The sequence below is a fragment of the Sinohyriopsis cumingii genome, unplaced genomic scaffold (genome assembly GCF_028554795.1).
Source record: "Sinohyriopsis cumingii isolate HCF-2022 unplaced genomic scaffold, ASM2855479v2 utg000349l, whole genome shotgun sequence".
Lineage (NCBI taxonomy): Eukaryota > Metazoa > Mollusca > Bivalvia > Unionida > Unionidae > Sinohyriopsis > Sinohyriopsis cumingii.
Genome location: NW_028315889.1, coordinates 385,530 through 409,824, shown reverse-complemented (window position 1 = coordinate 409,824; position 24,295 = coordinate 385,530). Strand labels below are relative to the sequence as shown.

Here is a 24,295-nt window from a genome sequence, read left to right as displayed (position 1 = left end):
TGCTTTACTGGGTCTATCCTATAGGCGATTTATATAAAAAAAATATTTTTAAAAATTAAACTAATGCACGAACATTCGTACCATGGGCGATCCCATGGAAATTGTGTCCGTCTTATTGCAAAATACATCAACATTTAATTTAACCGTGCAGATCGCTAGAACAAACCTCTGATAATATACATTTTGAAAAGTGTTGTGTGACACGGATTGCCATTGTCGCTTGGTGTCTGCTTTCTTGTTCGAAAAGAGATCGTTTCGTCTTGACTATAAAAATTTAATTTGACTAAGTTTTACGCACTACTTGAACTCATACATTTACGTTGTAGGTGTAAGCCGTCTTTCTCAGTTTTCTGGAAGTTCCTTTTTGCGTTTCTCAGATATGATACTATTTTTTATGGACCGAACGAAATTTCTTTTGGCGTGAATCAGGACTCGTGGTTTTGTGGCATAATTGGAGAGCATTGATTAAAGCTCAGTTATGTCGTCTTCGAAATCGCTGACACGGATTTGAACTAACACTTCAGGTTTTGTGTGAGGCGATACGGTACATCATTGCTTTTTACTTCCTCAATGAAATCGTTTCATCTTATTGCAAAATTACATTTGACTAGGTTTCATACGCAGCATGTCCCTGTATATAAGGAGAGTGTCTTAGCGTCAGAGTATTCATTCCGCTCTCAAACGATCAAGAAGATGGAAGAGTCAGCACAGATCGACCTGCTGGTCAAATATTTGCTAAAAGTCATACGAAAGCATAATTCACATGCGAAAGTGGCAACAAAACTTACTCTTTTGATCGTTGATTTGATGAGAGTCATACGAAAGTGTGTAAGTGCTAATGAAGTTTGCTATATCTGCAAAGGTAAATGGGTATTTGTCTCCAGAATACCTGCTTCGTCTAAGAAAGAGAGACAAAAGTCAAGATACCTAATATCGTTGTCAGGAGAAAGGACACTGGAATTCAGAGTGCCCTACGAGAAAAGAGAAGAAACAAAAACAAAACGAAACAGAGAAGAGGGATTCAGAAGAAGAAATTGAAGATGATGAAGAACTTGTGCCAGTAAAGACATGGAAATGGAAAAATTGACAATGTGAGCCGATGCGTTGGCCCTGATGTGAAATTTCATACTACCTTCTAAAAGAGAATAGACCAGAAAGAACACGTACGTGTCTCTTGGTCTTGACATTGTATAATAAGGATGGCGTGTTTTGTTTTCTACTCACACTTTATGAAATTGTGCCCTTTCACCTATCTCTATCCCTCTGGATCATGTTTTAGTTAGAATTGAAATGGAAGGATGTTTTCCTTCACGCACGCTCTTTAGGCATGCAAGTCGGTAAACAATAGTCAGTCTATTCCTCCATTATTTTGTGTCTTGATGTTTCCTAAATCACACACTGATGCCATAAAATAACGGGTTAAATGGGTTTTGTAGTGTTGGGAGTGGGGGGTGGGGTGGGGTGGGGTGTAGGTGTTTGGCAGAGTTGGTCATTGCAGGTGAGGGCTTAGGTGCTTTCAAAAAACTTTTACTTCTTCAATCTGTGTTGATATATATTTGGGGTTTGTATGCGTTCGCGTACGTTTGTGTGGATAGTTTATTTGGGGTTTGTATCATCTCCCTTCTGTGTTGATAGTATATTTTGGGTTTGTATGCGTTCGCGTACGTTTGTGTGGATAGTTTATTTGGGGTTTGTATCATCTCCCTTCTGTGTTGATAGTATATTTGGGGTTTGTATGCGTTCGCGTACGTTTGTGTGGATAGTTTATTTGGGGTTTGTATCATCTCCCTTCTGTGTTGATAGTATATTTGGGGTTTGTTTTTTCCTCTTCCCTCTGTATGTGTGTGTGTATGTATGTGTGTGTGTGTGTGTGTGTGTGTGTGTCTGCGCGCGTACGTTGTGTGGGTGTGTGTATTGGTCTCTGTTTGTCCGTATAAAACTCACTTTATCCCTATCAGATACACTCTACCTACCTACCTGCAGTAGCGTGCATTCAGGTCAGCCACTTGCAACACTGTTGATATTTATCCCTAGTGTTCAGTACAGTGACGTCACTGACGCTGGAAATTTCGAGACTATAAATATCGACTTGGGGATTTCCACATTTTGTAGCTATACATATATACTAGAATTCATAAACAGGAACGTCACTCAAGCTGAGGCTATAAAAAGATAGTGGGATTTTCCAAAGGAAAAACCCACAAGTTGGAGCTATAAATAGATAGTGGGATTTCATAGGAATTTCAGCTGATTATAGATACATAGGTATTTATCGACGATCGTCACAGAAGTTGATATTGTAAGTAGTTACTAATTTTATCTATTTTATAGTGTGTGTGTTTATGTGTGTGTGTGTGTGAGTATGTCTGCGCACGTACGTTGTGTGTTTCTGTGTGTGTGTGTGTGTGTGAGAGTATGTGTGTGTGTGTGAGTATGTCGGCGCGCGTACGTTGTGTGTGTGTGTTTGTGTGTTTGTGTGTGTGTGTGTTTGTGTGTGTGTGTCTGCGCGCGTACGTTGTGTGTGTCTATTGGTCTCTGTTTGTCCGTATAAAACTCACTTTATCCCTATCAGATACACTCTACCTACCTACCTGCAGTAGCGCGTATTCAGGTCAGCCACTTGCAACACTGTTGATATTTCATCCCTAGTGTTCAGTACAGTGACGTCACTGACGCTGGAAATTTCGAGACTATAAATATCGACTTGGGGATTTCCACATTTTGTAGCTATACATATATACTAGAATTGATAAACAGGAACGTCACTCAAGCTGAGGCTATAAAAAGATAGTGGGATTTTCCAAAGGAAAAACCCACAAGTTGGAGCTATAAATAGATAGTGGGATTTCATAGGAATTTCAGCTGATTATAGATATATAGGTATTTATCGACGATCGTCACAGAAGTTGATATTGTAAGTAGTTACTAATTTTATCTATTTTATCGTGTGTGTGTTTATGTGTGTGTGTGAGTATGTCTGCGCGCGTACGTTGTGTGTTTCTGTGTGTGAGTGTGTCTGTGTGTGTGAGAGAGAGTATGTGTGTGTGTGTGAGTATGTCGGCGCACGTACGTTGTGTGTGTGTGTGTGTGTGTTTGTGTGTTTGTGTGTGTGTGCGTGTGTGTGTGTCTGCGCGCGTACGTTGTGTGTGTCTATTGGTCTCTGTTTGTCCGTATAAAACTCACTTTATCCCTATCAGATACACTCTACCTACCTACCTACAGTAGCGCGTATTCAGGTCAGCCACTTGCAACACCGTTGATATTTTATCCCTAGTGTTCAGTACAGTGACGTCACTGACGCTGGAAATTTCGAGACTATAAATATCGACTTGGGGATTTCCACATTTTGTAGCTATACATATATACTAGAATTCATAAACAGGAACGTCACTCAAGCTGAGGCTATAAAAAGATAGTGGGATTTTCCAAAGGAAAAACCCACAAGTTGGAGCTATAAATAGATAGTGGGATTTCATAGGAATTTCAGCTGATTATAGATACATAGGTATTTATCGACGATCGTCACAGAAGTTGATATTGTAAGTAGTTACTAATTTTATCTATTTTATAGTGTGTGTGTGTTTATGTGTGTGTGTGTGTGAGTATGTCTGCGCGCGTACGTTGTGTGTTTCTGTGTGTGTGTGTGTGTGTGTGTGTGTGAGAGAGAGAGTATGTGTGTGTGTGTGAGTATGTCGGCGCGCGTACGTTGTGTGTGTGTGTGTGTGTTTGTGTGTGTGTGTTTGTGTGTGTGTGTCTGCGCGCGTACGTTGTGTGTGTCTATTGGTCTCTGTTTGTCCGTATAAAACTCACTTTATCCCTATCAGATACACTCTACCTACCTACCTGCAGTAGCGCGTATTCAGGTCAGCCACTTGCAACACCGTTGATATTTTATCCCTAGTGTTCAGTACAGTGACGTCACTGACGCTGGAAATTTCGAGACTATAAATATCGACTTGGGGATTTCCACATTTTGTAGCTATACATATATACCAGAATTGATAAACAGGAACGTCACTCAAGCTGAGGCTATAAAAAGATAGTGGGATTTTCCAAAGGAAAAACCCACAAGTTGGAGCTATAAATAGATAGTGGGATTTCATAGGAATTTCAGCTGATTATAGATACATAGGTATTTATCGACGATCGTCACAGAAGTTGATATTGTAAGTAGTTACTAATTTTATCTATTTTATAGTGTGTGTGTGTTTATGTGTGTGTGTGTGTGTGAGTATGTCTGCGCGCGTACGTTGTGTGTTTCTGTGTGTGTGTGTGTGTGTGTGTGTGTGAGAGAGAGAGTATGTGTGTGTGTGTGAGTATGTCGGCGCGCGTACGTTGTGTGTGTGTGTGTGTGTGTTTGTGTGTGTGTTTGTGTGTGTGTGTCTGCGCGCGTACGTTGTGTGTGTCTATTGGTCTCTGTTTGTCCGTATAAAACTCACTTTATCCCTATCAGATACACTCTACCTACCTACCTGCAGTAGCGCGTATTCAGGTCAGCCACTTGCAACACCGTTGATATTTCATCCCTAGTGTTCAGTACAGTGACGTCACTGACGCTGGAAATTTCGAGACTATAAATATCGACTTGGGGATTTCCACATTTTGTAGCTATACATATATACTAGAATTCATAAACAGGAACGTCACTCAAGCTGAGGCTATAAAAAGATAGTGGGATTTTCCAAAGGAAAAACCCACAAGTTGGAGCTATAAATAGATAGTGGGATTTCATAGGAATTTCAGCTGATTATAGATACATAGGTATTTATCGACGATCGTCACAGAAGTTGATATTGTAAGTAGTTACTAATTTTATCTATTTTATAGTGTGTGTGTTTATGTGTGTGTGTGAGTATGTCTGCGCGCGTACGTTGTGTGTGTGTGTGTGTGTGAGTATGTGTGTGTGTGTGTGAGTATGTCGGCGCGCGTACGTTGTGTGTGTGTGTGTGTTTGTGTGTTTGTGTGTGTGTGTGTGTCTGCGCGCGTACGTTGTGTGTGTGTCTATTGGTCTCTGTTTGTCCGTATAAAACTCACTTTATCCCTATCAGATACACTCTACCTACCTACCTACAGTAGCGCGTATTCAGGTCAGCCACTTGCAACACTGTTGATATTTTATCCCTAGTGTTCAGTACAGTGACGTCACTGACGCTGGAAATTTCGAGACTATAAATATCGACTTGGGGATTTCCACATTTTGTAGCTATACATATATACTAGAATTGATAAACAGGAACGTCACTCAAGCTGAGGCTATAAAAAGATAGTGGGATTTTCCAAAGGAAAAACCCACAAGTTGGAGCTATAAATAGATAGTGGGATTTCATAGGAATTTCAGCTGATTATAGATACATAGGTATTTATCGACGATCGTCACAAAATGGAACGAAAAAATTGAAAAAGAAGAAGAAAATGAGAAGAGGAAGAAAGAAGAGGAGGAGGAAGAGAAGAAAAAAGAGGAAGAGAAGAAACAAGAGGAGGAGAAAAAAAGAAGAAAAAGAGTGTAGGAGATAAAATAAGAACTTGGTGGAGAAAAAGAAGAAATTAGAAGAAGAAGAAGAAAACCCAAAGGCCCTTTTCAGGGCCAGCCATATTTCTCGAAAAGAGATAGTCTTTGAATTGCCTACCCTTTTTTAAAAAAAAATTTTTTTAAATTTAAAAAAATCCCATGTTAAATTCCCCTTGTCCCTAAACAAGCCCAAACTCTATTCCCCATGTTAAATTCCCCTTGTCGGTAGAGTGACCCACGATTTATTCCCATGTTAAATCCCCTTGTCGGTAGAGTGCCCCACGATTTTTCGCCATGTTAAATTTCCATTGTCGGTAGAGTGCCCCAGGGGTGTTTTTAATGGTAATTCCCATTGTCGGTAGGGTGCCCCCATTCACTACTAACAGAAATAGACAAGACGCGACAGGTATCAACTCTCCTATAGAATTTGTCCTAAAGGAGCTTCTCTACATAGTTTTTGTAACTGTAATTTTTTTAACTATATTCTTATATCAAGATTATATGAACAACTATAACTATTATAAACTTCGACATATAATTATTCCAAATAAAACAAAACAATAACTTCATTTGATATGATATAGAAACAAAAACAGACACGATACGAGAGGTACATCTTAAAAAAGCTTCTCTGCATGGTTTGGTATTCTCGAGCAACATAAATACAGAGTACTAAAAAAATAGCATACTAATAAAAACACTGAATGCCTCGTAGAAGCTAATACAAGCAATAACATCGATAGGTACAAACAGAACAAAAACAGTGGAACAGATATTTAGCATACTGATTAAGGAGCATATGATGGTACGATGCCTAAGCTACGTGACACGGACAGCACGGATCGCATCGGATCTCCCCAAAGGTAAGGGCAAGACATAGAAAATTACGAAAACACAAACACCGGGGTACATATACAATCTACTGAAACTACGAGGTATAAAATGCACAAAAAACATGCACTCGGCAATAAAACAAATTTTTTTCTTCTTTCTTTTTCCTCTTGATTATTTTATTCTCAGACTTATACTTTACTATTCCATTATACACACATCAGGGGGCACAGAGTGGCCGAGTGGTCTAAAGCGCTCACCGTTCCGGATCACTGCCATCTCACCTCTGTCTGCGTGGGTTCGAGTCCAAGGCTCGGCTAGCGTGGGCATGTGGGAAAGCCTGCCAGTAGCTTCTCGTGGGTCGGTGGTTCTTCCCTGAGTTTTCCAGGGTTCTTCCTCCACCAGTTATACTGGCCGCCATGTATAGCATATATTGTGCTGAAAAATGGCGTTAAACCCTAGAACAACAACAACAATACACACGTCACTTTTCACATTAGATAAGGACTCAAAGCATGGGAATGAAGGTATTGGCCTCTGTCACGGAAACGTGTGAACTAAAGAACTGAGTCATATGGCACCGCTAAATTTGTTTCTTACATAGGGATCCTCATAGCTACAAACAACTCTAGATGTGATTACAGAGCCAGTCCATATAAAAAATATGGTAGCATACAGTATAGCATGCGCATATAGCATACACTGGAAAACATAGATCCCTGGCAAGGATCACTAATGTAATTAAAGCTCCGAAACCAGCCAGTGGTTAAGGAGCTATATAAACACTATAGTAGGACGGTGTAGAAAACCCTAATCCAAATTAATAAATCTTTCAAAAATATATTCGAATATACTACATATACTATGGGGTAACAAAACATATAATATCATTCAAATTTCGTCACTAGGGGGCCCTCTCTATGATGAAGTCTGAGAGGGAACACACCAATAAAATTTAATGACTTGCGATCTCCAGATGTAGAGGTATGCGAATTAAATATTGTTTCCTATTTGTATTAATGGATATAATGAACATTCAAACAAATGTGAATAGGCACTCCTTGATGAACCGGATGTTTCATGTGCGTAAAGTGACTATGAAAGGTGATTCATCAACCAAATCTGAACATCATTCATCCGAATCCTATCCTGTATGTCGTCTAAAAGTCTAGCCGTAAATCCCCCACAACCAAAAAAAAAAGAACGCAGCCCTAATGTCATTATATAGTATAGCCTTTAAATGGAGAAAACTCTTTTCTGCATGATACAACATCCCCCCCCAACAACTTATCGGAAGTCTCGCTCTTGGGAGTGTCATTACTACTTTGTTGTCATTACAAGTCCATTACAATTCACCACATTAGCTCAGAATTGCGCCTGTTTGAAAGGCGTATCAAATCTTTCCCTCAAGTAGTTGCAGTGTTTTCCAGCAAGGTACAGTTCAACTCTGAAGATTCCAAGCATAAACTGTCATGACAGTAAGATACACATTGAATTATCATAATCTACAATTAACTGAGGTAAAGTACCAGGTGGTACAAACACTCCACGCATCATAGGTATAAAACAACAAGAAATAGTGAATGGCAGTGATCATGGAACCGCCTTTCTACCGTCCCCTCCCTTGACATGGCCAGACATCAAAATAAATAGCGTGCAGTTCACGCCTTTAATACTAATTCAGTACTAACATATGAGTGTGTGATGGGTAGTAGCGACTGAATAGGTCGAATGTGTGTTGGGTCTATTCCCACTCTCCTTTAAGCCCTCCATTCAGACAGTTAGGGACTAATTTTAGTCCCACTGTCTGACGGCTTAATTAAAACAGTGCTCCGTGAGCACATCAAAGCCTGGGGGAAGTGGCTCTAATTCCTTCCCCTAGGATTAATTAAACAGCCTACCGTGTACGCATAAACCAGTGGTACAAGCACGACTTAACTAACTACCAAAGGGCAGTATTGTAGAGATTGTCTATCCAATGGATGAAAGAGATATTCCGTAACTGATCAATGTCACCTCTCAAAGTATCGCCAGTTCCGACTATTAGAGAAATGATCTCGCCTGGGGGAATGATTGATTTATTGATTGATTTATTGAGGATTGTAAGGCGTATGTTAAAGATGGTATATATCAATCAGGTTTATTACCAGCCAGCGAATAAAGAACAAAGCCACGACAATGATATGATGAAAATATGTGAGAGTTCCCATCAATGGAGTATGTACATGTTGTGTCTAAAGAATAATTAGGGAATAAAAGATAATTTGGGTTGTCAACAGTATAAATGCTGGTTAATGATATCAAAGGAAACGGGATTACACACAAGCTATACTTTGGAATAAATGTTAACATTGTTTAAGAAATTTAAATTACAAAACACATTTACTGTGTCAAAAAGTTCCTTCATTTGATGAACATTGTAGTTACGGTCGCATGTTGGTTTGAGATCGAAATAATCTGGTATCAAGTGAATTACGGCGAAGAGTTCATTGAAGAGACGCCCTCAGGTAGGCGGGTGTTCAGCTTTAGAATGTAGGAGAGGATTATGTAAATAAGACTAATTCTGAATCTTGCGTTGACTACTTCGTCACTAACTGGGGGTTTGATTTTGGTGCCAACTGCAAACTTCATTCATTTGAAACTGAGAAATGGTGTTAGAAATTGAATTGTTCACACCAAGTACATGACCGGCATGCTTTGTAAAATTGCTGATAGCGGCACCATATCTTAGTTTTCGCATAAACTTCAAAATTATGCTAACTTTTGAACGGCTGTCTCAGCAGTAGCCATAAGTGTCGCAGTGGAGGAAGGTCTGTTTGTAACACGACTACTTTCGTTATAGAACGAGGCCATCTAATTGAAAAAAGTTGCAATGCCAAGCCCTAATGTGTCGCTGTTACGGAATTGTGTAGCATCCACGATTTATGACAAGACCCAAATGTCCCTTTCGGTTCCACCAAGGTAACTAAGGAACAGATATACTACTCAATCATTGCCAAAATAGTTTATGTTTGATGTGCGTATGTTTGCACGGCATTCACAACTTAAACGTATCCACTCTTCGGTCTTATATGATCGAATCTCAGTAGGGGAGATGATAAATTTCCTTCACTGTAGCACATCAGTCCATTTAAAAAATGGCATAGATTATTATGTCATGTTTTAATTTAAACAATGTCCACATCCTCTTTAATTTTCTCCCTGCCAATAGTTCGTTGACGTTTTAATGAGGAAAATCAATGTCCACATGATTCCTCCTGAGCCGTATTCTAGTCTCTCTGTATACTAAACTTAGGGATGTTTTTCTTCATGCCCTCATCTCTACATCAAGGGATGTTTTTCTTCATGTCCTCATCTCTACATGAAGGGATGTTTTTCGTCATTTCGACATCCTTAACATATAAAGCGGTTCTTCTGTTATTCTTGGCAATTGTCGTTGACTCGTCACCAATTTAGAAAGAGAAGAATAAAACTGCATCCTGACGGACTGGCAAACTATGCGAGGCTATAACATTGATCAAGGGAACAGCACCTCGTGGACCAGATCAATGACTACAAACCTACTAACTCAAGGCATCGGAAGAGGGAAATGCTTTCCTTGTGAATATGGCAAGATATCGTTTACGAAGTAATGCAGAAGGAGACCGCGAAAATTAAAAGCGCTTCTGTATTCAAATTATTCCATACTACTCTGACGCTTGTTTGAGCAATTTCAAAACGAGCGTCGTTTATACATACATATAAATTTCAAATCATAAACAGTCTTTATACAAAGAACAATACCCAAACTTGATTTGGTTATCTCACAGAAGGTATCAGTATTTGCCACTGCTCATCAAATACTGAATCTCTTCTTTTCATTGAGCGGTAACAGAATATCAAACCTTTCCATAGATCTAATAAATAACACGTTAAACTGAAATTAAAGACGTTGCATAGTACGTGTGTGTGTCTAAACTTGCATAAACACAGTTAGTTGTTAGATAAGCAAGTGGTAACATGTTGTTCTTAAGATCTTCCTGATAAAGTTTTATTGAATTGTAAAACGAAGAAACACGGAAAGGAAATTTTGCATTAATCCCATGGAGAATATTGTCAGCAACAGCAAGAAGAATATATGTTTCTACATTCTTGGTTTGATACTTGCTCTCGGTCGTGAGTAAAAGTAATTATCATGCTGAACAATATATACGTGTCTGTCTCTATTGATCTATACTTTTTTACCATTGATTGTGCCCCAACTTTATCAACGACACTGCAATACAAAGTGAATTACGAAGCATTTTACCAAATAAAGTAAGAATATTTTTGTGTATGTGAGGTTCACTTTCATGAAAGAAAAGAAAGAAATATTAGAAAACATATGTGTGCACGTTTGTCATATATATATATATATCCCTCAAATTCCAATCAATGCAAATATTTTGATTTAATCTTGTTTTCAGTTTTTATATCTTAAAATTGGTGTGAATGATATTCAAATATGATCCTGCTTACTATTCAATGTTGATTGTATAATGTGTAATCCCGATGTAACGTCACATTCTTAATAAGAGAAGTGGTTAATTGGATGTGGCGGGCATTGTCTAGGGGATGACCTCCCTCGAATTTATGGCCCGGTGTTAGTGGATATAAACAGAGACCTGATCAAAACTATTGGGAAGAAATAATGAATAAGAGCCCCCTAGACAAGAAAAATAACAAAATTGAATCAATAAGAATTAATAGCGGCAACTTCAATTGAATCTTAGTTATATCAACAGAATTTAATATCAGTGGATTTATTTCATAATAATAACGAGTCGTGAAAAGAGCGCAATGTCGACGACTGATTGCATCACCTACCTCTCGTGACCCATGTATCACGTCTTCCTATTCTCTAGTCTTCCTATTCTGAACGCTTCATCTCTTCCTGGATTTCCTAGTCCTTTTATTCTGAACACGTCATCTATTTCCGGACTTCTGACTTCTGTCTTCGGACTGTCCTGTCTCTCCCAGAAAGCTATTTCTTTAAAGGACAAAAATACCCCTAAACCTCTATACATATAACTTCCTATACGTACGTAGAATTCCTTCACTTACGTTTCTCTGATGCATAACTAGCTCTCCAAACAATGTATACATTCTGACCTAATTCGATAGATCATTTCTCTCGCTTCACAGCGACCGACCATAAATTAACACGTGGGCGGTGTATCTACTATTACCGTATTTCTTTACCTACGCTAAGACATGCTCGGTTACTATTGCCTTAATTCACAAAATTCTAGCTCACAACAACCTCTAACCTACAAGATTATTTAAACATTGCAAAATCAGATATAAACATGCTATTATCATTAACTCCCGATAATCAGCATCATCATAACAAAGTAAATTATTATTTATAACCGTGTAAATCCTACATATATGAACATTTTGATCGCATGCAATTTCTCAATTATATCAATGAAATAGTAACTCTAAAATTGAAGAGATAAATTGCATAATAACTCTAGCATCAACAGATTTCCATGAAATTGAATAAATGATGCATAATATTAATCGTAGTCATATCAAAAGCATTTGCATAAAATTGAAAATAACATGAAAAATTAAAATTGCGTACCTTAATGTTGTTCTCTTTTAGAAAGTGTCCGTCCTAGCACTAAACCCTCTCTTTTCTTACAAGACAGCTACCTGGTCCACTTTTCTTGTTTAATGAGGAAAGCGCCATTCTTTTTAGGCGCCCTCGGAGACATCATCATCATCATCTGAAAGAATTGAAGACTGCTGTACTAGTCAGAACTATATTAAGCGTCCTAGTGATATTTGTGCTGCGCTAGAAATATTGAAACTTCCGGTATGACGATCATTAACTGTATATTTCTTTATACAGCTATTTCTGTGGAAGCCGGGGATTACTGCACTTATCGGTATAGTTGTTACATTACCCCAGGTCTTGAACTCAAATTCAAGTAAGCATCTTGTTTGCTTCTTAGAATCATTACAAAATTCAGGTAGGCACAACCCTTAACCACGGACAAAATAAAACACACAAGATAGATATGCATAACAACATATCACGTTAAGGAGAATCTGATTGGTCCAAATAAGCCCATGAAAGTCTCGATTGGCAGCGACCATGAAAATTTTCCTTGACCCGACTTCCGGAATGTTTCGTTTTTCTTTAGTATTAATGTGGAGGCCATCTTTCGGATTGATTGCCCTTAGAGTACTGAGAAAATTGTTACGTCTGTGGAAATATTGTGAATATATCATACAAAGGTTCGTTTGCATATGAAATTAAGCGTATTGGTCAATGGATAGAGCGATGTGATTGAAGGTGGGGTGGTCCAAATGTAAAACTAGAACATGATTACATTGTACCCCACTTCCAGGACAAGCGTGGCTTAAATCTCAACCTATATGAGTTAATAAATTCACATGTTTCGTTTTTAAACGAATGTTGACAAATGCCGGTTTCCAAACTGATAGAAAGGTATCTTACCTCAGCATTCTTCCAAATCCAATAATGCCAATATCCGTTAACAAAACATTAAATCTTGAATCACTAATATACACAAAAACGCCTTCATAGTCTAGATTTTGTAAAATTTCGGCATCCAGTCATCATTCCTTCACAAGATTATCCAATAGCACACAATTTGTTACGAGCAAAGATTGAAAAGCGATATTGATATGCTCTTCCTTTTATTCTAAATCTTTCCACTTATATAAAAGTCATTTGGTGAACAGAATCTCATATGGGTAATGATCTAACATGAAATACATGAACTCATTGAATAATGTCCTGCTTTTGCTCGCAAAGGCTAGGAAAAGCTGAAAGTTATTCAACTCATTTAATAAATTCGATATTTAATCATTACCCATTTAAGATCCTCTTTTCGTAACTAAAATTTTGCGCTGTCATTTTTCTCCCAAACTCCCTATATAACTCCATTTGGGAAAAGTTACAATTGGTCGTTGCGAAACAAATCGCAGTCCCTTTCTGCGTTTAACGTAATCTTGTAACTCAGTTGAAGCAAATCTCTGATATAAAGAGTTTTTTCTTCTTGGACTTACTTTTATCCGGTTATCACTGTATATATGATTGTTATGCGTTAGATGATATGTTAGGACCAAGCTTTTAAGATATTTCATGGCATCTATATAATACGCAAAACGCAGATGTGCAATTTACGCGGGGCAATTTAATTATTATATTTGAGAAATTATAACTTCCTGCTTTCACTTCCAATATTTTAGTTATAATGCTGCTGGTGTCATAGCTGGCGCTATGATCAGTAGTCTTGTAGGGCTTGGACTCGTGATTGCTCTCATTGTCTACTACTGTGTGGGCTGCAAGCAAGTTTGGTACACATAGAGGGATTGTCGTTCAGCCAGCGAACATCACACAGATTCATATTGTTGTTGGTAAGTTATAACTCACCAAAAGAACGAGTCGATGTAAAGCAAAGGTAACTAGCTCGTTTGAACGTCTTTTGTCCAGGGGTATGATCCCAAGCTGCGATACTAGCCAGGGTATAGGCTCTAATATTTTGGAACGGTGGACTCCTCCTGTTTCTTCCACCTTAAAAATAACGCTGTGCTAGCCATCTAAATCGTCATGTGTTAGTTGTAAGAGCTTGCTCCCAATAAATAATATTTGAAAGTTTTCTTTAAAATCGTCAGGGCATTTTTTAAACAAAGTCTGTTCATGACCAAATTAAATTAACTAAAAAATCACGCTGATCTTTAAGGTCGGAAATATCTAAATCTTCCTATTTAAGATATTAAACGAAATTCATTAGCATTTCAAATTTACATTACAAGTAAATTTATATCTCCACAATTTAGTTTGGATCTAAGAAATCAGGTCACTCGTGACATTTGAAAAAATGTATTGTTCTAAGCATGGCTTCGTCATTCATTAAACGCTACGTCATCATTCATGTACATGTTGTGTCTCTATGTCACTGTGAAATATATATTGTATCTATCGTGGTAAAATATTTATTGTATCTATCATGGTGATATATTTATTGTATCCATCATGATGAAATATATACTGCACAAAATTCTTGCTGTTCAGAGAAATGCTTTCTGTAGTAGGTCTAGTTTTAGTGCCATTTCAAACGTCCTCAAATTGTAAGGTATTTTTCTTACTAAACTGATGAAGTTGCTGATACTACTGATACAACTGATACTACTTATACTTCTAATACTACTGATACTACTGATACTACTTATACTTCTAATACTACTGATACTACTGATACTACTTATACTTCTAATACTACTGATACTACTGATACTACTTATACTTCTAATACTACTGATACTACTTATACTTCTAATACTTCTTATACTTCTAATACTACTGATACTACTGATGCTTCTAATACGAATGATAAAACTGATACAACTGATACTACTTATACTTCTAATACTACTGATACTTCTAATACTACTGATGCTACTGATACAACTGATACTACTTATACTTCTAATTCTACTGATACTACTTATACTTCTAATACTACTGATACTACTTATACTTCTAATACTACTGATACTTCTAATACTACTAATACTACTGATACTTCTAATACTATTGATACTACTTATGCTTCTAATACTACTGATACTTCTAATACTACTGATGCTACTGATACAACTGATACTACTTATACTTCTAATTCTACTGATACTACTTATACTTCTAATATTACTGATACTACTTATACTTCTAATACTACTGATACTTCAAATACTACTTATACTACTGATACAACTGATACTACTTATACTTCTAATACTACTGATACTACTTATACTTCTAATACTACTGATACTTCAAATACTACTTATACTACTGATACTTCTAATACTACTGATACTACTTATACTTCTAATACTACTGATACTTCTAATACTACTGATACTACTTATACTTCTAATACTACTTATACTTCTAATTCTACTGGTACTACTTATATTTCTAATACTACTGATACTACTTATACTTCTAATACTACTGATATTACTAAGGGGTTTTCCATAAAGAACGTCCGCAGATAATACCTTTTTTCCTAAACCCCCTCCCCCTTGTCCGCTTTTGTCCGCATGTGGCTTACCCCCTCCTCCCCCGGCTGCGAACGTCCGCATCTAGCATTATACACTGCTCTGTGGTCTAGGCAGTGTAATAGCTGGTGCTCTCAAAATACAACACTCACTGATCTCATCACAACATGTAGCTCAAAACAATGAAAAATTAAACATATAATTCTTTCTTTATAAAGTCTTTATTTAGAACGTACAACTAAAGTTGTCATCTCAGAGAAACCTAAATTCGATAGAATGTAAATGTCTTACTCCACTTCAACAAACGCAGACTGTAGCCAGTCAAATAAGTTGCGAACAACTGGCAGACCATCATTACTACTTTCAGTTGCGGAAGTTGATGATGCAGTTGACAGAATAGCGCTAACAGATTCAGGCTCCACAGCGCGTACGTCTGCCACTTCAGCTTGTGTGCTCACTGCTGCATGCCTGTGAATACGGGCATGATTGCGCTTCGAAGCCTGATATGGAAAGTACAGGCCACACTGATTACAAACGCGCTTCTCATGATCAGCAGTCACCGACGGACAGTAGAAATCAAATGGCATTCTCAGGAAGTCGCGTGAAGGTTGCAGATGTAAAAGAGCCAGTCGCTGATAAAGTGATGCAAACGTTCCACTATTGCTGTCAGCTGCTGCATAGATAATCCCTTTATCTGTGCTGTAGTGTGGAACAGGTGGAGGTAAAAATCGTCCAGGAAATATATCATTATAGTTCGTGCGACGCTGACCACAGTATGATTCACTGTTGCACTTCACAATCTGCAAGCAATACTGCGACTGTTGAATGTGACGACTTGACCGTTCATCTGACGGTGGTTGGATGTCCAGTTTTCCTGCATCACATGATACAAAAGATGCTCCCACATCAAATCGATCAATAACCGTTGAGCTCCAGATTTCTGCCAACACTTTACCGGTCTTCTGGAAATTGACCCTTACCAACTCTACATCACATATCTTGCCATTGCTGTCCAAATGAGAGCCATAATGACTGTGAGGCAGAATCAGTCCTGATAGGTCGCGTGCCCTGGTGCATGGCACGTAACGAAAATTGCATCCAGGTTGTTGTAATGGAAGGCTCGATAGGCAGCGTCTAGTGTTTTCGGAAATCAAAGGTTCTCGTCTGGACCGCCATCTGTTGTTATGACCACAATCGGCTTCACTGATCCATTAATACATATAACATACTGAAAAGCAGGAGGTTGTTTGGGTTCTTCAAAATCATCAGCGTGTTTCACTGCTGTGCTACTGTCATGCTTCCCTCTACGAATGAAGATAGCAGTTGGCCCTGAATTCGAATAAGCCCCTGGTGTTATAACACATGCAGCATAGACTGATGGGATCAGATTGTGGCGTGATCTGGCAGCTGCACACGATACTCCATGTGCATCAGAATGGGCTCCTGCTTATTTGCTGTCGGTAATCCTAGTGGGACACGTGACTTGTCGTCTTGGCTCAAGAAAAAAACACAGTGTTCTCCCATAGCACAGCCAGATCTTTCAAGTAGCAGAGTGTAGCTGCTGAAAATGAGCATCCACGTGATTGCGCCTTTCACTGTTTGCCGCCTTAAGCAGCTTGGCAGGCACTGTGGTCACGTGACGCTTACCTTCAGTCGTCACCGAATTACATGGAAGTAGACGTAGATATGTTCCTGCTTGACTGATGATGAAACCATATTGGACGAGGGCTTCATGCAAGTCCTCTAACGTTTTTCAGCTACTAAGCTTCTCAGATCGCCTCCGCGGATCAGCAGCTGCTTCACATGATACAATGTCCACGATTGTCTTTAGCAACTGTGTTGGTCATCTTCTAAGCGGGGCCTTCCTACTTTCTGCTGACAGAACCTTTTGAGTCGCTGGCCAATGACTGGATGTTCTTCCGTAACTTCAGTCAGCTTTCTCTTGAAGTCAAGCTTGGAGTTTTGTTTGCATGCTCGTTCAGCTGCCAGACGTTTAAACTTTTTCTCCAGCTGCACATTTTTGCTGCCGAGTTCATCAGACTTTGTTTTCATATCAGCTGTCCACAGTCCAGTGTTGTTTTTACCTGTAAAAGACTAGCATTTGTGTGTTGACTGATTCTAACTCATTGCTTGCTGCGTTTTGCGCTGATGTAGAGCGTTGGTTTTTTCCTTCACTAGACATGCTACTGCTGTCGTTTGCATCTCGGCATCCGTCTCCTTTGCTGTTACGTCAACAGAAGATACCTCTTCGACCTCTGACTGAACGTCACTATTTATTACCACCACAGTTGACGGAATTTCATGAGATGACGTGGTTAGCGTCGAAGTAGTTGAATCTGATGGTTGGCTTACATTTGCCTTAGGCATGGCAGCTCGGGCTCACATGCTCATCAGACGACCTTTTCTTGCTGCTGCTCTAGCATGCCAAACTCGAATCAAGTTTTTGACTTCTTCTTCATTTTGTTTACAATTGTTCCACTGTTCCTGTGCACGTTCATGTGACATATCTGCCTTCAGATCAGGGTGTTCAGCAATGAAAGAATCCTTAAAGTCGCTATACAGTTTATAACGCGCATCTATTGTTAGCATCGGTAGTATACAGAATATTCTCATATTACGTGTTTAGGCTCTAAAAAACAGTAACACAGAAAGAGTGAAAACAACAAGCTTTGCAAAATTTAACAAATAATTTATTTCCCAGGAAAAATTCTGTAAAAATGAATAAAATAAGAACTTATGGTTTCAAGAATCAAATCCAAATATAATCCAAGAATAATCCACGAATTAAATTGCAAAAGTCCTACTAATAAAATGTTCTAATAATTTCAAGTTCGAATCCCGACGAAGAATCCAGGATGGATGACGATGACGTACGCTGTAGTCTGTACTGTTTATATATCTACAGTTCTTTGTAGAAATACATATAATGACACTCCAGTGTTGGAAATCCAATTAAAACTTCACTAAATGTCTTTGTTCAAGAATCCAGTTTGAGCACACAAATATTTCCATGAAAAAGAATTAATCCTTTTGAAATCCAAATTATAACTCAAACATTTGGCTACAACAAAAAAGACACAACTTGATACCAAGTGTAAAAGCCCGAAAACTGAGAGAGAAAGATCTAAAACAAAGGTTATATCGTATTCTAAGACGCAGTTTCGAAATTCCCCAAATTGCGAAATCAAAGGGGGGTCACGTGATCGTGTTTACATATTTAAAAAAATCACGTACACATAATATTGCCTTGATTAGACCAATGATTTTACTCCGAGAATAAAATTTTAAAAAATTGTTTACTTCTTAAACCAAGTAGTCTCATCATGACCTTGACAACAACCAATCATTTGAAAATAAAAACATAACTTATTCACGTGGCTGCTGCTAATCTTGAATCAAGGTCAGGATCCAGGTCAACACCGGGTGTTTATGAAAGAATGAATAAGGTCAACTGATTTTCTGGAGAAAAAAAAATCATCTCCAGTGAATAAATTTACATTATAATAGCATATAATAGAATAACAAATTTAAAACTGACAAACAATGAAATTAAAATAAATAGGAATTAAATCAGATATAAGTAACAATATTCTTAAAAAAATATGTAGAATTAGCTGGAAAAATATAGATAATAAAAACTGTATTAAACAGTATGTTGCCTATGTCACTGATTAACACACACGTGTGCGGAAGGCAGCTGGAGTCGATGCTTTCAGATGTACTGTGCGTAGCAGCAGTGTAGTGGCGGCTACTGCAGCCAGCCGCCTGCTTCAAGGCCAACCCAATCATCTATACCCACCATTCTGGCCAATTCTGCGCGTCTGGTAATTCTGCGCAACGATACGTCATTGCTGTAAACACTGGATCACGTGTTATTTTGGTTCAAAAATCCATTTTGTTTCAAGAAAGAACGATCGTACTTTAATCAAGGACAGTGTACAAAAATATCAGACAATTAGACTCGAAATGAACATGAAAATGTGATTTCTAAATGTCAACATGTAGATCCACTCCATGTCCTTCTTGAACCTGTAACCCAGAAAATCAGATTTACTATGCATCTTTTAGAATCATACAAATAAATACATTATTTAAAAGATGGAAATGTAAACCTTAATAAATTCTGCATCTTAATCCAAGTTTCCCATTTTGCAAAAGGTTGTCCCACAAATACAAAGTCGTTTGCTACCCAACGTATCAACTTGCCGCTAGAACGAAATTCCAGGGCGTATAGTCTGATTCTAAATTCTTTAGTAATTTTTCCCCATAAACAAACGTTGTAAACACACTACATTCTATTCATTGTTGTTTCTCTTCCACATATTATCTTATAATTTTATAAAATGTTGAACTTCACTAACTTTTTTTACAGGATCGGTTTTGTTTGCTTAATAGCTCTTGCTATTTATTGGCATTGTTACGTTCAATTTTGTAAAACTAGCTATAAACCTGACCTAATTACTCGACTGTAGTGCTGAAAGAAACAGTCCAAGGTAATATATTTCATTTCTATAACCGGATAGATAAACATTACATCTTTTCAAAGCTGTAAGCATAATGGGCCGACCTTTTGTGAGTTATGAAAACACAGGGTGGGGTGGGGTTGTGGTATCCGGTGTGTCCAAAATTAATATTAGTATGAACAGAATATTCTGGTGACAATTGCCTCTTTTCAAATGGTAAGCATTGCAATATTTTGTTTTCGTCAATCGGTCGAATTCGGTATGAGATTTGCTTCAATAATGGAGACGGAAACCTTAAGTGCACAGAAATGCCAGACAGCATTGCATTCAGTGGCACGAAGCGTACAAATTGAAATTAACAAATAATTTATATTTAGTGATCACCCATTAAGGACGGCCGCAAAACATACTGGAATACAGCAAATGTTCAACACAGAATATCATAACAAAAATTACTAGCTTGCGGACGTCCGCAATGTCCTTTACACCCTCCCTTGTCCGCAGTTGTCCGCATTTGAACACCCCCTTCCCTCAGCTTTGAGGACGTCCTTTATGGACAACCCCTTATCAGAAGTTGATCGAAAGCAGTTTGCTAAAAATTTTTAGGCTTAATGGTGGTTTGGTTACATAAAGAAACGAGTTCGAAATTATCCTCCGAAAAATTGTTCAGCAAATGTCTTAGGAAAACAATGTTGAAACGTGAGCATTTTGAGAAGGAAAATGTTAACATCATTTCTGAAACGTGCCTAATGATCGTACTGAAGTTTTGCTGTCGAAATCAGTGGTTTGAAATGCGTGTAATATATTTTCAGTGTCTCTATATTTATAACCTTTCGATATAATTTGTAACAAGAGTACCGTGAACAGATATGTGTATACGGCAGGCACGAGTTTAATGGTGCTCTGATTAGGAATTTGACAAACTAAATATAATACTGAAAATCATCATATTTTTTTTGGATTTCACATCACCGAGACCTTTGACATTTAGAAGTTTCTTTACTACTATAAGTACAATTCATGAACAAAGTATTCATGAACGAACTTTGCTCTAAAGCAAATATTTTACTTGTACTTCGAGGCACAATCACCTTTGATTTTCTTTTACCCACAAATAAAAGGCATCGTCCATTCTTTAAGTGCAATCTCTATACAAACTTTGGTCAAGGTATATCGTGTACTCACATCTTTAAAATTGTTTAAGAAATCGCACTTCCCTTAGTCTTTGACCTTTCGATCTCAAGGTTTAAAGGATTTTTTCCTGACCCCAAGTGTAAGCGATCCACAAAGTTTACTCCAGACGACGCAGGACTCAGTTGTATATCTTTCAGTAGTAATGTATTTTCAATGTAAATGAAGAAGACATACGTTGATACAAAAATAAAATTTATTTTATCATGTATGTTTCTTTAAGAAACATATTATTGCTCACTATTGTTTTTCATAAAAAGCATTGTAATTTAAATATATAAATTGAATCTAGAAGGGTCCGTAACAACTTCATAGGTGGGCGGGGATTCGTTAGTTGCACTTTGGGTTTCACTGTACGACGGGGGAGGTTCAGGATACTTGCAACTGCTGAAGATTGTAGGGATCCGTTGTAAAAAGGAATGGACTTCAAGGCCATTATATGAAGGAGATTCAAAGGATGATACACTGCCAATACCATCTGCATTAGGCTGTTGTCGGAGGGTTGTATCGTTCTGGTCACGATTCTCTCTTGGTCTCAAACACCTACTCCCCACATGACCTGGTTCTCTTCTTTGTGATTTTCGTACACTGGACCTAATAATAAATAATACTAGTATAGACGAACAGAACTAGTATTTTGAGTGCCCCTGGAAATATGTATCCACCTATTCTGCATTTGTCTAAATCTTTGCTCAAGTCAGGTTAGCTATCTCTCTATGTCTCTCTCGCTCTCTCTGTGCTTCTGTCTGTCTGTCTCTCTCACACATGCTGAAATTATATCATGTTATAATAATAATGATACTAATAGCACTACTACTAATAAAAATAAAGATAAGAAGAACAGTTTTAGAAGGTGAAGTGATAAATATTGATGATGATGATGGTGCCATCCTGATCGTATTAAAAGTCGGAAACGTTCCTGATAATAATATATGGAGGGTTATGATCATGACGGTATAATTTCAAGATTGTAATCTTACCGCTTTGCAATCCATACTGAGAAGAAAATTATAATTAGTATTCCAGTCAGAGTTCCAACAATGACCCGAACAATAGTTCCTAAATTCCCGTAACCACTCCTTTCACCGTTACTTCTTGATTCATTTAAAGTAGGCATCGACATCTCTGGTAACGAAAGATATATATATATATATATATATATATATATATATATATATATATATATATATATATATATATATATATATATATATATATCATATAAAGAATATACTAATATACTAAAGTCACGTCGTGATTGGATTATGTATTGAAACTATATGCTATCCCAGTATAGTATACTTTATGAAATATTGTTCCTTACGACACGCATATATATATATATATATATATATATATATATATATATATACACACACACACACACACATATATATATATATATATATATATATATATATATATATATATATATATATATATATATATATATATATATATATACTTTATGTAAGTGTTCTTTGAGCATTTTAGATGTAACAACTTTCTGGCTGTACTCGCTCTCTGTCTGTCTATCTGCCTGTCTCTTATATATATATATATATATATATATATATATATATATATATATATATATATATATATATATAACAGTGCAAAACTAGTATATATCTGATTTTTATTGATCTAGAAATCGATGAGTCATTCATAAATTTACATAAAACAACAGGTGTCATTATGGCTCATCGATTTCCAGGTCAATAAAAATATTTTCCAGCAGCTGCAACAAGCTGAAATAAACTAGTTGAAACATAATACACTTAAAGGGTTAATTCCTGTAGAAACAGCCATGTAAAGGTTTGCAAACACAACGGAATTTCTGTTTTATTTGTTTGTCTTGTCTATGTTTTGTATTTGCTCTTGAAAACGACTCATTTCGAGTCGAAAGTACGCAGGCTACTTAGATAGATGTTGATTGTCAGTTTATTGCAATTATATATATATATATATATATATATATATATATATATATATATATATATATATATATATATATATATATATATATATATATATATATATATATATATATATATATTCGTTTCAATTTGTATTAAATCCCAGACACAATTTTTTGGTAGCTCTAATTGATCAGACATCGTGCAAACGAAATAAAGCTTGCAAAGTCATAACAAATTCTTTCAACTAGTAAGGATCGACCAAGAACCGCTAGAGAAATATTGTTGATCAAAATGTATAACGTGTAACGTTGCTACGTGTTATTTGAATGTATGTCAATAGAGTTAATTACGTCGCAGAACTAGATTTTACCGTGATGATGATTAGGATGTAGAGAGGAGAGTTAGAAAAATCTATTTTAGCAGGCCCTAAATAACAATTATAAAGGATACAATGAAACAGTGCATTCATGCACAGAGATCGTCGATACAAAATTTGACACCATTAAGCTGATACAGAAACCAGGGAATGAACTAGATTTTGCCGCCATGATGATTAGGAGGTAGAAAGAGCTGATTGAAACAAAGATACTAAGTTCTTTAAACAGGCTCTTACTAATTGTTATAAAGTGTAAAATTAAACAATACATACGTGTACAGAGATCTTCGATGGAAAATTTGACGCCATCAAGCTGATACGGATACAAAGGAACCCATTGTCCGGATGTGGAACAATTCAGCCAGGAAATCGTGCCATGTTGTTTGTAACCTTCGTGGCAGGAATAAGGACACGGTGGGCCCAGTGTGGCACACCACCTAGTTATTTCACCGTTGGGGATTTGCATATCGCATACTGGAATAATGTTATGAAAAATAATTTTATAGCAACATTGGTACTGAATGAGAATGGCATGTTTCCTATCGCCGAATTATAGACATATTAACACTCGTCTCTGCACACACAGGTTCTTCTCAATCCACTTCATATACATGTTGTGGTAATGTATTTTGTCAGTGACAGGTTACGTCATGATCTGTTATTTATATGGCATATATTTAGTGTATTTATGGTTAATATAGGATAAATCGACACCAGATTTTATCAGGATTTGATCAAAAACATTTAACCTGAAAATATCAAATGTTGGAAATAGTGTTGTGTAGAAGTGTTAAACAAACACCCACTAATATAATGGTATTGGTATCATCGAGTTGCTATGTTTTCATTAATTACAGCCACTAAAATACGAGTTTATGATTTGGCTTGGTGAAAAGTCTAGCATTACGTCCAAAGTGAAATTTTTTACGTTTCTCCG

General features: G+C 37.1%; 1 protein-coding gene across 14 annotated transcripts in view; it reads right to left on the bottom strand.

Moving 5' to 3' along the window:
• Nucleotides 1-24,295, bottom strand: part of LOC149774298 (E-selectin-like) — a 57,475-nt gene that overhangs the window by 15,775 nt on the left and 17,405 nt on the right. For 6 of the 14 annotated variants that reach the window (XM_089945385.1, XM_089945384.1, XM_089945390.1 and 3 more), the window contains 3 exons: nucleotides 23,632-23,832; nucleotides 22,041-22,185; nucleotides 20,800-21,654 (listed from right to left, as the gene is read on the bottom strand). In XM_089945385.1, coding sequence (XP_089801511.1) covers nucleotides 21,330-21,654; nucleotides 22,041-22,185; nucleotides 23,632-23,832 — 671 coding nt within the window. In that variant the 3' untranslated portion in view covers nucleotides 20,800-21,329. Of the gene's footprint in view, nucleotides 1-11,185; nucleotides 11,349-11,948; nucleotides 12,094-20,799; nucleotides 21,655-22,040; nucleotides 22,186-23,631; nucleotides 23,833-24,295 lie in introns of those variants that run through there. The other 8 variants (XM_089945397.1, XM_089945394.1, XM_089945396.1 and 5 more) reach the window with 6 other exon arrangements.